A 20,323-nucleotide genomic window follows, 5' to 3' on the forward strand; every position below is an offset into this window, starting at 1 on the left:
CGATATATCGAAAAATATATCGATAAATCGAACTAAATCAATCTCTATGTATCGATAAATTGAACTGAATCGATGTAATTATCGATATATCGAAAAAAGTATCGATAAATCGAACTAAATCAATCTGTATGTATCGATAAATTGAATTGAATCGATGTAATTATCGATATATCGAAAAAAGTATCGATAAATCGAACTGAATCGATGTAATTATCGATATATCGAAAAAAGTATCGATAAATCGAACTGAATCGATGCATGTATCGATATATATATATATATATATATATATATATATATCGATAAATCGAATTAAATCGACAAATGTATCGATATATCGAAATATATCAATGTTATTATCGATATATCGATACAAGTATCGTTATATTGAAGTATATCGATACTTATATCGATATATCAAACTTTTTTCGATGTTATAATTGATATATCGATAAAAATAACTTGTAAATCGAAATATATAATTAAAATTTTGGTTATAGAATATATAAAAAAAATATATAAATAATAAATATAATATTAAAACATAATTTTCGAATGAAATAGTTGAAAAAAATTTTTTTTTTTTACATTTTTTGTTTGATAAGAAAGAATTAATTTTTTGCTATTTTTGCTGTTTTTTTTGTGATTCTCTGAGCGGATATTTGATCGTGATGACGATTATCCCCCGACAAACTCTATACCATCCCAAGCAAGAGAGCTCTCTTTACTTACCAAGAATAATTTCCAAGAGAGTTAAACGAAGGCAGCTCACGTCTAGTTTTCTCTCTTGCAGTCGGTTCCGTTCCTTCTCACCTTCCGCATCGTTCCTCGTCGACTTATCTCGAACAAAAGTCAATACAAAAACGGTAGTGAGAAAATTATTTGATTTTTACGTCTCTCTGTGTGTGTGTGTGTGTGTTTTTTTTGTAATTTTTTATTTTAATTAAAATTTTTTTTTTTTTTGAATCAATTAAAATATAAATTATTTTCCATAAATTAAATTAAAATTTTTTTTAAAAACTGTTATTAATTACATCATAGAAATTATATATTTATTATATAATAATTGCAGAATTATTATTATATAATAAAAATATAAAATTAAAAATATTAAATTTGGTTTTTTATAACTAAAAAAAAAATCCCCCTCTCCACTGGGTTTAAAATTCTTTCAGTGACTTAAGGAATATTATCATCAGTGAATATGTGTCATTTGTTAAATGTTTTGTTTTGCAAGTTCTCATGGTCTTTTTTAAAATAGTAAAAAAATAGCAAGTTTTAAGTGATTAAGTGCAAAATGGCGACAGTGTATAATAATAATAATAATATTAAAAATAGTGAAAAAGTGAAGAAACGATTATTTATAAATGTGTAAAAAAAAAAAGAAGTGACGTTGTTCTAGTTAAATGCTTTAGTGATTATACATTTTGTTATTTATTTGAATTTTCCGAAGGATTTTTCAAATGACTGGAGAAGTCATGTTGGCATTAACGACAACACATCAGCCAATCAGATATGAGACAGACGACATCAGGGACATGGTCAGAAATGCCCGTGTCACCACTATTTATGTGAGTTTTCAATTTTTTTTCTTTTTTTTTTTTTTCGGTTTCTTCACTGAAATAACTTTTTTTGCCTCCCCCCCCTTCTCCCGAAAATTGAAGAATTATTTAGGAATTTTTTTTATTTCTCTATTTGTTTATAATTTTTTTAATAATAATAATAATAATGGGCGTTTGCGTCAGAGTCTCACAGTATTCAAGAAGAAGAACAGTAGTATAATAATAATAATAAATTATAAATAAATAATGATAATAATAATAGAAATAATAAAATAATAAATAAATAAAATAATAAAAAATATAATGTAATTATATTAATTTAAATAAATAATTAATTATTGAATTTATAAATAATAAATAAATATATAGTAAGTAAAAAATAAACGATAAATAAATAATTTAATAATAATAATAATAATTTAATAATTTTATTTATTAATAAAAAATTTTCATTATAACTAAATTCATTTTTAACGTTTTTTTTTTAATAGAATAAGTTAAAAATAGAATAAAGTATATTCATTGTATGTGATAAATATCATAAAGAATGTAATTTTTAATCTAAATAAAATGACTTTTCTTGTTGTGTGAAAATTCTGATCGGTAGGTGGAGATCGTTTTTCAAACCCACACACAAAAAAAAAAAAATAATAATAAACAATTTTGCTCGAATATTATATATTGAATAATATCGCGATAATTATTTAACTAAAAAAAAATTGTTAATAATTTTTTTATAAACAAAAAAATATAAATTAAAAAAATAATATTACAAAAAACAAAAATTTTAAATAAAAAATAATTTATGTAAATAAAAAAATGAATTTAAATTGGAAAACGTGTTTTTTTGTTGTTGTTGTTAAAAGTAATTACATTTAAATTGTTGTTTGAATAATAGAAAAAGAATAAAAATTTTACTTAATAAATAAATAATATAGAATTTTCTATGCAAAATGAAAGGCATTAATTTTAAATAGTAAATATACAGGAGTGTTCTCCATAAATATCGATTTTCTTGTGTGATAAAAATAGTATTTTAGTCATTTAGAGTCATTTCACCTTCGATTAAGTATTTTTAGGTCACTTTGTATGTCGATCAACAGGTGGCTTCCGGTTATTTTTTTTAATGTGATATTAAAAAAAAAAATTATCGTGCATTAAAGTTTTTTTTATTTTTGAAATATATAAATTTTTAAATATTTTTAAATTACAAATAATTAAATTACTAAATTTTTTAATTAAATTTTAATGATTTTTGAAATTTATATTTTAATTTTTAATATCAAATTTACAATTTTAATTAAAATTTTAATATTAATTTACTAATAATGAACTTATGTATGGTTTTGAAAATCAATGCAAAGACCCACTAATAATAATAATAAAGAAATACTAAATGAATTTATGAATTATAATTAATTAATTAAAAAAAAATAAATTATTAAATAATAAATAATCATTTATTTATTTATAGACGGGATTTTTATTTTTATTGTTAATATTTATTATTATTATTATTATTATTATTATTATTATTGTTCTTATTTTTTTTCTTTTTATTATTATTGTTAATATTATTCTTTTTTTATTTTTTATTTTAAAAAATTATTAATATAATAAGGGTAAATAATTTTTAAATCTTTTATTTTGTTTTTTAAATTATTTTATATATAATCTCATTTATAAAGGAGAAAAAATTTGTTACAATATCTAGGTTCTAGTAAAATGTATTTTAATATACAGTAAAAAAAAATATTTCTCTCAGATTATATATATATATGAAAATAACAGTATTTTTCACATCTTAAATTACTTGAGGGAAATATAGGTAATTATTGGTTTTTTTTTTATATTGAAGGCTCATAAAAAAAGTAAAAGATTCTTCTTTTTTTTTTTATTATTCTTTTTCGTCTTCTTTCGAAAATTATTAATCAGTGAAAGTTAAACGTTATAAAATTAAGTAGGTACTTTAATATATATTTTTTTTTTCAAAAAAAAAAAAAAAAAAACCATAAAAACTTTTTTTAAACATATAATCACCTAATTTTGAATACAGATTTTTTTTTTTATCTCTTTATATTGGATAAAAGTGAAATTTTACCAAAAGTAAAAAAAATATTTTAAAAACTATTATTTTTTTAATTTTTATATTTTACATACAAAAAAATTTTATTATCTCAATTATTATTAATTATAATTTAGAAAAATTCTTTTATAAAAAAATTATTTATTTTTATTATTATTAAATAATAAAATAAAATTTTTTTTTTTTAAATCTAAATAATTCGAGGTCATTTAAATGTATATTTTTATATATATATGTGACTGAGAGTTAAAATTTCCACTCGAAAGATTTTTTCTTGAATGGCTTTACAATATATATATTATATATTCTCTCAGCTACCGTTTCGCTTGTCTGATGTCGATAGCAACTTGTCTTGTATATATATATATATATATATTGCACTTCGTCTCGTCTGGACTCGTCGTTGCAAATAATAATAATAATAATAATAATAATAATAATAATAATAATCCCAAGACGTTAAAAAAAAGCGTGGAGGCGGCTTGCCAACTATATATAAAAGCCGTTGCACAACTAATTAGTAGGTTAATCACACAAGTTAGTGCGTTCACATGAAGCACAAACATATATTATGCTTATATGCACAAATTATTTTCCCCTTAATTTTTATTCTACTTGCAAAAAAAGAAAAAAAATTTCTCAATTCAATAGATTTTTTTTTTAAAAAAAAGAGAAAAATCGATAAATCGAATTTTAATTATCGATATATACATGTTTATATCGATACGATTAATCGATTTATTTCGATTCATAACGATATCTTCAATCGATTTATTTCGATACAATTTATCGATTTACTTCGATAAATATCGATAAGATTAATCGATTTATTTCAATACATATATCGATATAATTATATAGAATTAAATTGATTAATCGTATCGATAAATATTGAAACATAACGATTAAGAGTATGGCTTAATGGTATCGATATGTATCGAAGTAAATCGATTAATAGCATCGATAAATATCGAAATATATCAATTGGTATCCGATAGTATCGAATAATATATCGAATAGTATCGATGTAAATCGATATATTGTATCGATATATTAAAAAAATAATGAAAATTTTGAAAAAATAAAATTGTTTACAGTTTATTTATTATGTTATTGTATAATTAAAAAACAATTGAAAATATATTTTTTTCTTTTTTTTGCTCTAAAACTCTTAATTTACAATAGAAAAAAATAGTCTTTTTTTTGTATATCGTTTCAAGGTGTGTAGTTATAAAATTTCCATTTAACAGGTTATAAAAGTAAAACAGTAGAGTCTGCGTAGAATTTCATTCATGATCTTGCAACCTCATTATGCGAATCGGATACACCAGTAATACTGGTGTAAATACACACATATACTGTTCTCTATATACATGTATATACACACATTCAAAAAAAAAGCTGTAACGTATCCGGAATGTGTTTTGAAGTGATTTTTCTCTTTAAGTATTATGTAAATTTTTCATATATATATATATATTTTTTTTTTATTATTATTACTGTTATTATTATTATAATTTTAAAATTGTTACTTGTGTAATAGTTTAAAGTTTTCTTGATATATAAGCATTGAATTGATTTTATTATAACCGAGACATTTTTTGAGTAGGTGTCAATCAGTCTAGGTCATTTGAAAAAAGTATTCTAAAAATTTTTTCACATTTTTTATTATTATTATTATTATTATTATTATTATATTATAATTATTTTTGAGCCGAATGTTTATTTATTCGAATTAGTATTTTGCAGAATTTTCACAAAAACAATTTTTTCTTCATTACAGAATTTTTATTTACTTGAATTTTCAATTTAACATAGGTATAATAGGCGCATTTTTAAGAATTTTGATTAGCTAGAATTTTATTGCATCGAATTTTTATTTTATTTTTTCAGATGAATTTTTTTATTTGTTCGAATTAGTATTTGATATAATTTTCACAAAAAACGATTTTTCTGTTGAATTTTTAACCGAAAAATCATTTAACAGAATTTCTAATCGATTTGAATTTTCATTTATCCAAAATTACAAATGACCGAAACAATTCGATTTTGGCGCGATTTTTAAATTTTACAACCAATCACAATTTTATTGGATAATTTTTTTGATTGGTTGATAATTTAAAAATCGCGCCAAAATCGATTGTTTCGGTCATTTGCAATTTCGGACAAAAAAAAATTCAAATCAATTAGAAATTCTGTTAAATGATTTTGCGGTTGAAAATTCTGCAGAAAAATCAGTTTTTTATGGAAATTATATCAAATACTAATTCGAACAAAATGAAAAAATTCATCTGAAAGAATAAAATGAAAATTCTAACCAATAAATATTCTTTAAAATGCGCTTATTATGTTAAATTGAAAATTCGAGTAAATAAAAATTCTGTAAAATAAAAATTCGAATAAATGATAAAAAAAATTTGTGAAGTGAATTTTTGGTTATATGAAAAATTCTTCTAATATTGAAATAATCGTTTTAATGAAAAATTCAAAATTCTTCAAAAATACTAATTCGAACAAATAAAAATTCGGCTCAAAAATAATTATTGACAAATGAATTTCTATAACATGAAAATTTTAACTAATAACTTTTAGAACATATATATATTCATGCGTCATTAATAATAATAAAATTATTTTTATACGGAAAAAAAGAAAAAGTAATTTTTACTACTTTCAGAGTAAAACGAGAATTGTCCAAAGTTTGTGCGCAACTCTAACAACTTTTACTCCAAAAATAGTAAAATTGACTATTTCTGTAGTAAATTTTACTGTTTTCTCAGTAATTTTGACTATTTCTAGAGTAAATTTTACTATTTTTGAAATAAAAGTTGCCAGAGCGACACAAAAAAGTCGTTTTAGTCGATTTATATTCCAAAAAAAAGTGGATTTGTTTTTTATTTTAACAAAAATATTTTACAGATTTTTAAATAAAAATTTTTTTTTTTTTAATAATAAATAATCCTTTTCGAAGGGTTGAAGTTGAAATTTTTAGAAATAATTAAATTTCAAAAGATATTGATAATTTCCAAACAATTATTAAATTTTACAGAACTAAAAATAGATTATCAAACAATTTTTGGAAAACATTTTTTAAATTAAATTGAATTTTCAAAGATTTAAAATTGAGATTTTTGAAATTAATTGAAACATTAAGTGTTTTGTAATTAAAATTTTCGATGATTTCACTAAAAATTTATTAGAAAATGAGGACAAAATACAATAATTTGAAAATCATTTTTAATTGAAAAATGGTTTCAGATAGTTGAATTTTCAAAGAATATTATTAAAATAGTTAAAAATAATTGAATTTCCTTAGAGTTATAATTGAAATTATTAAATTTCAAAAAACAAATTTTCGATGGAAAATTTTAGAAATAATTAAATTTTAGATGCTTTTAAATTCAAATGATTGAAAATTCAATTAATTTTGAATTCAAATTTTTGAGAATAATGAAATTTTATTTGATTTTAAATTTGGAAAATAATTGAATTTCAGTTCATTTTGAATGGAAAATTTTGGGAAATAATTGAATTTTAATTGAAATTTTGAATAATAATTTAATTTAAGTTCATTTTTGATTGAAAATTTTGATAATAAAATTTTGAATAGAAATTTTAGAAAATAATTGAATTTTATTTAATTTTAAATTGAAAACTTGGTAAATAATTAAATTTTAAATTGAAAATTTTTGATAATTATTGAATTTTTAATTGATTTTGAATTAAAATTTCGGGTAATAATTGAATTTTAGTTTATTTTGAATTGAAATTTTTCAAAAAATAATTCAATTTTATTGTGATATTTTTTTTTTTAATTATAAATAATTGTTAAATTTTATAAAAATTTTAATTGAAAAATAATTTTGATATAATTGAATTTGTGATGTATTTCATTAAAAAATTTTTTTTTTATTAAAATTATTATTATCAAATAATAATTATTTGATACAAATAAATATTTAGTTGATATAATAGTCAAGTAATTGAGTATTTGAACTAAATAAATTTTTTTTTCAGTTTAGTAAAAATTACTTTTTCTTTTTTTCCGTGTATTATTATTACAAAAAATTATTATTATTATTATTATTATTATTCTTTGGCACAAATAAAAAAACGAAAATTTTGTTAACAGATTTTAATTTTGAGGATAAATTAAATAATTATTAAATTTTCTTTTTTTTTTTTTTTGGGCAAAAAATTAGGATTTATTATTGATATTATATATATAGAAGGCAATGGGAAGTTGAATATCTCGCGGACTATAGAATAAATATATAAGAATCCGTCGTTAACAGTTAATGGGATCATCGGTGCGTGTATCTCTCTCGCGCGCGCTCCGCGATCCAGATACGAAACAGTGCGAGTTTCTTGAACACGAGCTACGCGCTTCTGATCTTCTTCCTTATTATATGTACATGATGAGAAATAGTAGACTACAGACTCTTCTTCTTTCAACATCTCTATATAAAATTCCAAAAAAAAAAGAAAAAAAAATGTCCATTTTAAATTTTTTTCATTTTTTTACCCCTTTTAAATATAATTTTTTCTTACGTTTATTATATAGTGTAATAATTTAATGACGCGAACACATTTTTGACTTATAAATTATTATAATTATAATTTTGAGAAAAAGAAAGGAAAACTTTTTTTTTCCTCTAAATGAACTTGAGTTAATTATTATTATTATTATTTTTGTATTATATGATAATTTTGATTTTCGTGTGATGTAAAAAAAAAATAATAAATAAAATGAGTTAAGTTTAATTATATAGTGCAGTGCATTTTTGGGAAAAAGTTAAAAAAATAAAAAAAAAAAATTTCTCTTCTGGATGATTTGGATACTTAAATTAGTTTTGGTGAGAAACGATTTTTTTTTCTTAATTAGTGACGATAATAATAATTGACAAATAATTAAATTTTAATTTATGGAATTTTTTGTAATCAATAGATTTTGTTTTATTTTTATTATTATTTTAAATAATTTTTTTTTTATAATTTATTCATTTATTTCATTGTGAAAATGATATTTTTTTATTAATAATATAATTAATGTTAATAAATTAATTTTTTTATTATGATTTTTACTATTGTTACTATTATTTTTTTTTATTTGTAATAGTAGATATTATTAAAAATTACTATTATTATTATTATTATTAACATAATAAGAATAAATAAATAAATTTAATTGTAAATAATAAATTGAAATATTTGTTTTTGATATTATTTTTATTTATTTAATTTTTTTTATAAAAAATATTATTTTATTTTTATGAAAATATTTTTTTTTCCGTTGATTTTTGTAGAAATAATAATTTTTGGAGATTAAATTTTACAAATTTTTTTTTTTTATTTGGTTATTTATTTATTATGAAACAAATGTTATGTGTATGTAAATTATGTTTAAAAAAAATTTGAAAGTTTCACTTTCTTTGGAATGTCAGTGAGGAGACAGTTGATTTAATAAGAAATTAGGCGTTATTTTGTGATAGTAAAAAAAATATTTCTTTTTTTTTATACACGCGTTGTTTGGAAAAAGAGAGAGAAAAAATGTCGTGTCTAATAGAAAAGAAAAAAAAAGATAACAAATTCATTTGCCTAATTAACATATATCTATATTCTCATCAGTATATATATATATATATTGTACTGTATTTCGCCCACTTATTTTCGCTCCCACAACCTGTAGACTCTTTACTTGTTAATTTTAATATAAGAGCACTAAATGAGCATAAAAGGAGCGTTATGTGCGTGTTGAAGAAATTCGTGTTCCTTAACTTTATACTCATTTTTTTTTTGCTTAATAAAACTTTTATTTTTAGTTTGTAATCGTTTTGGAATTTTATTTTTTCCATTTTTTTCTCTATATTTTTATTTTTAATTTAATTATTAAAAAAAAAAATTTATTTAGCCAATTTTTATTTGGTCAAATTTTATCAAAATCAATTTTTTTAATAACCATAATAATAATGATAATAATGAAAATGAGTAATAATAAAAAATAATAATAATACCTATTAATTAATATTTTAAAATATTAAGCCGAATTATTAGTAAGCCTAATATTTATTTAACATTTTCATTAAACAAAAAATTATTTAAACTAATTTTTATTAAGCCAAAATATTAAGCCTAATTTTTCTTATTAGAATTCTTTAAATTATTAGAAATAATTATTATTTAGCCAAATTTTTTTTATACAGTCCAATTCTTATTTATTCAGCATATTCTTTATTTTATTAAACAAAAAATTTTTTTTCGTTAAAATAATTTTTCTTACTGAGCCAAATTTATTTAGCTAAATTTTTTAATTATCAATATTTTTTTATTTAATGATAATTGTCATTTAGCTGAATTTTTATTAAGCCAAAATCTCTATTCATGAGAAAAATTTTTTTTTATGTAAAATAAGTATTATTTAGCCAAATTATTTATTAAGCCAAAATTTTTATATATCAGTATCTTTCTATTGAACCTAATAATTATTTAGCCGAATTATTTATAAAGCCTATTTTTTATTTATCATTCTTTTTTTTAAACTTAATTATTATTTAGCCTAATAATTTGGCTTAATGGAAAGTTTTTGTTAAATAAAAATTTTGTCTAATGAAAATTTGGCTAAATACAAAAAATTCGATGGTTTTTTTAAAAATTTATTATGAAAAAAATTTTTTTGTTTTTTCAAAAAAGTGAATAAAAATTAATGTTCAAAGAAAAAGAAAATGAATAATAACACCATATTTGTGTATAAGACATCAGGTGATGAAGAACTTGAAATTATGAAAGTATCTAAGAAATACGGTCAACGCACTCGAGAAATAAATTCTTGAATGTGATTCTTGGATTATGCCAAGAATCTTAGCAACTGTTACCGTATAGAGAGAGATAGAAAGAGGAAAAAACGGGAGAGAGAAAGAGAGAGAGAGAGACTTTTATTAGAGAAATTCTTATTGCATCATAAAAATGTATTATGATATAATTTCATTACTGAAAAAAATCAATATTCTTTACTTAGAAAAATTAAATTTCATTTAGCCAATTATTGAAATTTTTTTCTCGAAAAAATTGATTTTTTAAAAATATTTAGCAAAAATTTCATTTTAAAAAAAATTTATATTAATTTTTTATATTAAGCCAAATTTTCGGCTAAATACAATATTTGGCTTAATACGAATTCTGCCTAATGAAAAGTTTGATAAATAACAATTAGGCTCAATAAAAAAAATTGTCATAATCATAAATTACTTCGACTTGAGAAAATAGAAAATTAATATTAGGCTTAATAAATTGGCTTAATAAAGATTTGGCTAAATAATTATTTTGAATAGAAAATATAATTAAATATTATTGGCTTAATAATTTGGTCTAATAAATATTTAGTTAAATAATTATTGCTAACAGAAATTATAACTGAAAGTTATGCTTAATAATTTGGCTTAATAAATATTTGGCTTAATATACATTCGGCTAAATAATAATGATTTCTAATAGAAAATATAATTTAATATTAGACACAATAATTGGGCTTAATAAAAATTTAGCTGAATAATTTTTTTTGTTAGAATTCAGTTAAATGAAAATTAGGCTTAATAAAAATTTGGATAATATTCCAAATTTCCTGGTTGATTGTTATTTATAGAAAAATTTAAATATTATGAATATATATATATTGACTTTGATAAAGTGAAATTGGAAAAATATAATATTACGAATATATTTATATATTTTGCAAAACTTTTTTAAAGCGTGGGCAAACTGCATTCGAATTAATGTAGGCAGTTCTAGTCAGCCGTGAGTTACGCCAACGCAAAAATTTGTTATGGCCCCCAGGCAATAATAAAATGAATAAATGAAAAATAAAAAATTAATGCAAAAAATTTTTTTTTTTATAAAATATTACACAAAGTCAGAAATTAAAAATTCAATTTCTTCTATGCTGATTCTGTCAATTAGAAAATAAAATATATAAACACGTTTAGAGTGCTTGTGTAATTATTTTTTTACCATTTTTTTAAAAGGACACTTTTACCCCGTTTGATGTCGTATTACCCCGTATTTCACAATTTATTTAAACTAATGAAAATGTTAATACAATTTTTTCTGTTTATTTTTAAGAAATTTTCCTTCTATTTTACACCAAAGTTTTGTTACATTTTACCCCGTTTTTGGTGTCATATTACCCCATATTTGTCCCATTTCACTCCAGTATTAATGTCATTTTTATCCCGTTCTTTTTTACTATTTCCCTGTCTTTGAAAAAAAATGTAAATTAAAATTTTATGTTAAAAATTAGAATTTTTTCTTTATTAAAATTCAATTTTTGTGTCATTTTACCCCGTTTTGTTTTTGGTGGAGTGGACATATTACCCCACTTGCTGTTATTTAAATCGAATCAAAGTGTTAAAAAAAGTGGAAATTTAAAAAAGTTATCTTTCAATTTTTTTCACTATTTTTTATTATTTTGTTAATAAAAATGAGTGCCATTTTACCCCAACTATTGATGTTTTTTCACCCCTTTAGGGTTTACACGGTTTTTGTAAAAAAAAATATATAATTGAAATTGCATATTTATTATCCCGTATATTTCAAATTTAATTTTACATTTGTGTCATTTTACCCCGTTTTTTGTGGGGGGGGTGTCATATTACCCCACTCGCTGTTATTCATATCAAAGTGTACAATAAAATAAACTAAAAAAATATTTTCCAATAGCGAATGTTAAAAAATGACCATTTTACCCCATTATTAAAAATGTCATTTTGCCCCTTGTTTTTGCACTATTTCCCCGTTTATAAAAAAAAATGTAATTAAAATTTATGGATAAAATTAAAATTTATTATCCATTAAAATTCGATTTTCGGGTCATTTTACCCCATATTTTGTATATCATATTACCCCAATTTTTGTGTGTCATATTACCCCATATTTTGTGTGTCATATTACCCCCACTTTGTTATTTAAATTGAATAAAATTTTCAAAAAATGGAAATTAAAAAATTATTTTTCTATTTCCAATTGATACAAAAATAATGTGTGCCATTTTACCCCAACTATTTATTATCGCTCCCCTTAAGTGTAATATTAAATGGTTTTTTTTGTAAAAAATGTAAATAATAATTTTATTAGCCAGTTTATTTCTTTGATTTTACCTTTTGTGTCATTTTACCCCGTTTTTGTGAGGGAGTGTCATATTACCCCAATTGCTGTTTTTCGAATTATAAAAAAAAAATTATTTTCTAATTATTTGCAATTTAGAGTAAACAGAGGAAAAAAAGTTTTTTTTCTCCATTTTTTTTTTTTTTTGCAAAACAAAATGGAGCAGAATAGGGGAGGAGTCGAGAACGCCTAAACAGTCGTGAAATGCAGTTTTCTAGGTGAAACCTTGCATTTCAGTTCAATCCAGAATGCAATACATGTGAGTGTAGGTCGCTAGGTTGGTTGGTCGATTATTAAACACACAAAGAGAAAGGGAGAGAAAGAAGAAGAAAAAAAAAAAAAAAAAAAACACAGACACACACAAATACAAGAGAAATGAACCTCAATCTCTTCATTAACAATATTGGATTATCGTTATTTCTTTATAGTAATTAAGTCTTATAAAGTTTAATGAATGACTTCATTTTCACTGTCTGATGATAAATATAATTCCTCAATGTGACTCGAAATAATATAATAGAGAATTTAAAATATTTGTTTTTTATTGTTTGATAAAAATTATTTTGCAAATTTCAAAAAAAAAAATTTTTTTGCAATTTTTTTTTTTTACTAAATTTAAATTTGGTAATTATTTATTTTATATATGAATTTTATTTTTTTTTTGTTCTTTTATTCATTTTCTTATTATTCACTTATTCTTATTTTTTTTTTTACTAATTTTTTTTTTATTTATTTATTGTTATTTTAATTATTTTTATTTATTTTTTATTATTTTTCTTATTTTTTATTTATTAATAATTATTTTTAGTAATTAATTAGTTACAAAATAATTAATTTGTAACGATAATTAATTATTAATAAATTAAAAATAAATAATTTTTACTTATTAATTAATTTTTATTATTATTATTATTTTTTTTTGAAATTCAAATTATTTTTTTTTAATTTGTTATTAATTTTTTCATTGCATTTTGAATATATATATATTTTTTTTTGTTTGAATTTTTCCAGTAAAATTTTATTTTTTAAAAAATATCTTTTTTTTCTCTCTTTTTGAAGAGATAATTTCTTGTTTTGGACTCGTATAACAATTTTCTGCATTCCATTTTATTGCACTTGCTTTTTCAATTAAGGGACTCCTTTAAAGTCAAAAAAAAAAAAAAAAAAAAAAAATTCGTAATTGCGAAAAGTTTACGTCACTTAAAACACAGTTTTATTACTATTTTTATACAATTGCTGAGACAAATTATTAGATATTACTATTATTATTATCATCAGTTTTTTCTAAATTGTAAATTTTCGTTTTGTAAATTTTTAAATTCACTTTTTTTGTTATTAATTTTTTTTTCTACATTTAATTACAATAATAATAAATAATTCTAAAATAAATAAATAATAACAAACAATAATAATTATTACCAAAAAATATAATATTAATAATAATAAATACACAATGGGGAAAAAATAAAAAAATATTATTATTATTATTATTCTATAAATTATTATATAAATAACAATAAAAATAGTAATAATTAAAATTATTAAATATAATAAAAATAAAAAAAATTATGAAAATGAAAAAAATTCCTCTTTTTTTTTAGTTGGACTTTGTTGAAAAATAAACTTTTGAAATTATTTTTTTTAACTATAAACAATTGTCCTTTAAAAAATTATTAATTAAATTTTTCAAGTTGGATGATTTTGTCTCATGAGCCGTGAAAAGTATAGAACAATTGATTCGCTCTATTTATGCTCGATAATTAACATACAATACAAAATTTTCTTTTAATATTGTATACATATTATATATATATATATATATTTTTTTTTTTTTTTCGTAATGACAACTTTTTCTTTCAACAAAAGTTTGCAAATTTTTGTATTTAATTTTCTTTTTAATTTTTACTTTATTTTTTAACTTTGTATTTTTATTATTATTATTATTTTATTGTTACTATTTTATTATTATTATTATTTATTTATATACATAAATAATTTTTTATTTATTTTCTTATTATTATTATTATTATTATTATTATTATTATTATTATTATTATTATTATTATGTATTATAATTAATTTTGTCTTATTTTTTTATTTGGCAAAAAAATTTTTTTTTTTTAATAACAATAAATTTTATTTTAGAAAAAAAATCTCATAAACAAAAATTTTGAAAAAAATTTTTAATTTTAAAAATATTTAGGTATTTATTTGTTTTATAATAGAAGAAAATTATAGTGGCAATGATTTTATGGATCAAAATACTCGATAATCGTGATTTGTTTTATATAGAGAAGGAGGAGTAGATTTACGACCTTCTAAAAATTAATATTTATGGCTTCGAATTAAAAGATCTAGTATCCTTACAAAATTAAGGTAAAAGATTAAAAAAAAAAAAAAATTTTTTAATCTCATAATTTCTAATTCCAAATTTTCTTAAAAAATAACTGTTTTTCTTTTTTTTTTTTAATTACAGTTGCGCTATTTGAATTTTCATTAATTTTAAAATTTCCTTTTATATATAAATAACGGAAATTTTGTTGTTGAGAAATTTTTTTATTTTATATTTTTGAATTATATTTATTTTTTATTTACATTAATTTTTTGTAGTGTTAATATATTTTTTTTTATTAATAATTAAATTTTTTTTTATAATTTGTTTAAATTATTAATTTTTAATTAATTTTTTATTTATATTTTTTTGAATTTTCCTTAGGAAATATTAATAATAAAAGTTATTTATTGATAAATAAAAAAAATTAATTTTTTGTTTATTAATTAATTGCCTAATTAATTGAAAGAGAACAAATTTTTTTCACTGACTGTACATTGAAACGACAATGTATATATATATAAGAAATGCTGCGTGTAACGTAATCGAGTTCTTCTGTCTATAAAAAGACTCAGTGTCATATACAAAATTGTTTCTCTTGCAATTAGTTAAATTGTATATGAGATTCATTACCTGCGTGTATTACAAAAAAAAAAAAATTAAAATAACAAAAAAATTATTAGAATTATTTTTTTTTATTATTAAATTATTCAGAATTGGGAATTTTATAATTTTTTGATTCAAATTTCCCGCTATAACCTCAAAAAAAAAAAAGTTTGGCGGGAAATTTAAATTTTTTTTATTTTCAATTTACCCGCTATAATAAAAAAAATTGTAGCGGGAAATTTAAGTTTTTAAACATTTTTTTTTAATTTCCCGCGCTGTAATTTCAATTTTTAATGGCGGGAAATTCAAAAATTAAAATATTTACGCGTTTAATTACAAAGGAAAATACTTAAGGAATTTATAAGTTATAAATCTTGTACGATACACAAAACTTGTCTGTAAAAGAAAACGCCTACCTAGATTTGCAAAAAGAAAAAATTAAAAAATAATAACCGGTGTTTATCTCTTGTTTTCCAAGAACGAAGAGAGAGAGAGAGAGAGAGAGAGAGAGAGAGAGAAAAGATAAAAAAAAACACCACGAAAAAACAACTCGTTACTTGCAAATCAAGTTCATGAACTTGAAAAAAAAAATTGCATTCCTCTCGTAGTTCATGGAATATTTTCTCGTTTATACTATGATTAACTAAAAATAAAATTTTTTTTTCTAAATTTTGTTTATTTAAACAAAAAAATTTTTTTTTTGAAATTAAATAATTTTGTTTTCTGAATTAATATCCTTGTTTCATTTAATCAAAATTGTTTAATTAAAATTCGAAACAATTTTTTTTCCAGAAAAGCAATAATATTGAAAAAATAATTTAATTTGTCTTTTATTTAAATCTGTTTTAAATTTCCCGCCAAAAAATATAAAAATTTGATTATGGCGAGAATTTAAAAAAAAAATTTGAAAATTATTTATAAAAACGTAAAAAAAATGAAAAAGTTAAATTAAAAAATTTTTAAATAAATAAATTTATTAATTAATTAAATTAATTAACTATTTAATAAATAGATTATGGAAATAATGGAAAATTAATATTTTTCAATGAATTTTTTTTGTTACAGGCCAAACAACGTGCCTCCGTAAAATGGCTCTTATCGAAAGCGTACAGCAATAATGTCCCAATTAAACTCAGAGAGCCATATTATCGGGATCATGAGGTAAATATGCGAATTTTTTTTTTTTTTTTTTTTACAATTTTTGTATATGAAAAATTATTTGTTTGTAAAAAAGGCACGAAAAATTCTACTGTGACGTTTTGCCTTTTTTAATAAAATGGTCATTATTATTATTATTAGTATTATTTTATTATTATTTTTATTATTATTATTATTATTATTATTATTATTATTATTATTATAAAATTAATTATAATATTTTCGAATTAGTCACAATTATAATTTTTAAAAAAAATTGTTTATATTATTTAGTTAACTAAATAATTAATTAGTTAATTTTTTTAAAAAATTTAAATATATTATTTTATTTATTATTAGATTTTTTAATTTTTATTATAAATTAATAATTTTATTAGATAATTTGTTAATTATTATAAAATAATAAATTATAGAATAATAATTATTATAAAATAATAATGTAGAATAATAATTATTATAAAATAATAATTTAGAATAATAATTATCATAAAATAATTAATTAAAAAAGTTTTATAATTCAAAATATTTTTTAAAAAAATTGTATTGCATTTAATTTTTTTTAAATTTGTTTTTTTATTAAATTATTTATTAATTTTTTTAAATACATTTTTTTTAAATTAAAGTAACAAAAATTATTAAGTTGAATTTTTTTTGTATATGTAATATTTTTGTTTATTGATTTTGGATGACGAAAAGTAAAATATATATCTATATCTATACATATATCTATTTAATATTATATATGTGTGTATATAAAAAAAAGCAGTTAGGAAATTAATAGCTCGTTGCATCGAGATAAAAGGTTCTTAAACTTCCCAAGTTGGATATTTTATATATAAAATATATTAAATCTCTTGTATGTATTTATATATATATATATATGTACACAGTGGGTCGCGTCCTTGTTTCCCATTCGACAAGAAACTGGGATCGTGAAAGTCACGAAGATGGCTATAAACTACCTATTAAATACATTGGGAATTTAACTCACGTGTGTCTTTCACTCAACTTTTGGACTTTCAATTTTTTTTTTTTTTCTTCTTTATTTTTGGCTTAACTTAAATTTTTTACATTTTAGAAAAAAATTTCTATCAACCGAAAATGCTGACAATTTTTTTTTATTTTCATTCAAAATTTTTTTTTACTGCATTATTTTTTTTTTGTATTTATTATAATATTTTCAATTTTTTATTTCATTTATTTAATAATAAATAAATAAATAAACTTTATATAAATTTTTTTTAATGAAAAAAAATATTTTATTTTTTAATAATTAATTAATTTTTTATTATTATTGTTATTGGTATTTTTATTATTATTATTATTATTATTAATATTATTAATATTATTATTATGATTATTATTTTTATTATTACTATTGTTATTATTATGTTGAATTTAATTTAATTATTAAATATTCTATTTTATTATTATTACATTAAAAAATAATTACTGTAACTTGAAAAAAAAAAAATTAAAAATTGTTATTAAAACAAAAAAATTTTTTTTTAATAACGTTAATTAATTTTCGCTTTATTCATTCTTTTTTTCCCCCTCAGGATCAGGAACACCTAAAACCGCAAATTGTTCAAGCACTTTCCAATGCTGAACTTTATTGCATGGCATTGGCCAGCATTTATTCGGATCCAAATTACAATAATCAAAATCATTCGGGCATTCTTCAGGCTCTGGCTCGAAAAGGTGTTTTCGTGTCAGAGCCGAACAATTCCCAAATCACTGAGACGATCCTCATACAAAATTCGCCGCTGAAAATGGTAAGAAAAGCAAAACAAAAAATTCTCTTCTTTTATTTTTATTAAAAACAAAAAAAAAAAAAAATTATTTAAAAAAAAATTTATTTAGCAAACTTATTATTTAAAAATAATTTTTTTTTAATATGCTGCATTTTTATTTTATTATTAAAAAAAAATAAATTTCAATTTTTAAACTATATAATCGATTTATATCGAATTTGTATCGATACTATGCATAATCGATTTATATCGCATTTGTATCGATACTATATATATAATCGATTTATATCGAATTTTTGTCGAATTTGTATCGATATTCTAATCGATTTATATCGATATATATTGATACTTTATTATCGATTAGTATCGACTTATAATCGATACTTAAAAATCGTTTTATATCGATTATGTATCGATTTATATGGATTATAAATCGATTATGTATCGATTTACATCGATTATAAATCGATGCTTTACAATCGATTATGTATCGATACTTTACAATCGATTTATATCGTTTATAAATTAATTATAAAGTATCGATACACACTGGAAATAAATCGATTGTAAAGTATCAATTTATAATCGATATAAATCGATACATAATCGATACATAATTAATATAAAACGATTGTTAAGTATCGATTTATAATCGTTATTAATCGATAATAAATTATCGAAATATAATCGATATAAAACGATTTTTAACTATCGATTGTAAATCGATACTAATCGATAATAAAGTATCGAAATATAATCGATATATCGATATAAATCGATTATAATATCGGTACAAATTCGATATAAATCGAATGTTTATCGATTTTTTCATAATCGATATATATCGATATCTTTTATATAGAGATTCTTTACAATCGATTTACATCGATTATACAATCGATTTAAAATTATAATATATATAAAATTATAATTTCTATTGTTCATTAAAATTTAATTTTTTTGTATTAAAAAATTAATTGAAAAATTTAAAAAAAAAAATTTTTTTGGCGATTTTAATTATTTGCATTAATTTTTTTTTCCAGTCGGCGCACATGGCTGTGATAGAAGGATTAATGATCCTTTACGCTAAGGAAGTGGTGATGGCCGATCAAGTTGTATCAGCGATAAGACGATTTGATCCAATGGCAAATGTTGATTTACCAATTGATCATGAAAAAGGACTATTACTTTGGATAAGTCATGCATCGCAAGCATTAATAAGTAAAATACAATTTGAAGATGGTGGCAGTGGTGGTACAGGTGCAGGTGCAGGTGATAAAACAAGATTACCCGAATTGCCAACGGCTAAAGATTTTCAATCGCTTTGCGATGGGGTTGGTCTTGCCGCTGTTGTTGCACTTTATTGTCCCAATGAATTAAATTGGATGCAAATACGTGTTTCAAAAAGGCCATCAGTCGCTGATGCACTACATAATTTATCATTGGTGCATAATTTTTGTTCGCGATGTTTGCCGTATCCTATTTTTCACATGCAACCAGAGGACGTCACCTATATGCGTGGGTGAGTGTAGAAAACAAAATTTTTTTTATTTTCTTTTAAATTTTTTCTATTTGATTTTTTTTTTGTTAATTTTCTACTTTTTTTGTTTTCTACATTTATTATTTTTTTATTTTCTACATTTATTATTTTCTTCATTTTCTACATTTA

General features: G+C 20.1%; 1 protein-coding gene across 15 annotated transcripts in view; it reads left to right on the plus strand.

Moving 5' to 3' along the window:
* Positions 1–20,323, plus strand: part of LOC127277566 (patronin) — a 67,855-nt gene that overhangs the window by 7,324 nt on the left and 40,208 nt on the right. For 14 of the 15 annotated variants that reach the window (XM_051298789.1, XM_051298792.1, XM_051298794.1 and 11 more), the window contains exons 3-5: positions 16,808–16,903; positions 18,460–18,675; positions 19,698–20,176. In XM_051298789.1, coding sequence (XP_051154746.1) covers positions 16,808–16,903; positions 18,460–18,675; positions 19,698–20,176 — 791 coding nt within the window. Of the gene's footprint in view, positions 1–1,373; positions 1,572–16,807; positions 16,904–18,459; positions 18,676–19,697; positions 20,177–20,323 lie in introns of those variants that run through there. The other variant, XM_051298797.1, reaches the window with a different exon arrangement.

Source organism: Leptopilina boulardi, unplaced genomic scaffold (genome assembly GCF_019393585.1).
Source record: "Leptopilina boulardi isolate dan_hultmark-lab unplaced genomic scaffold, ZJU_Lbou_2.1 LbouV2_169, whole genome shotgun sequence".
Lineage (NCBI taxonomy): Eukaryota > Metazoa > Arthropoda > Insecta > Hymenoptera > Figitidae > Leptopilina > Leptopilina boulardi.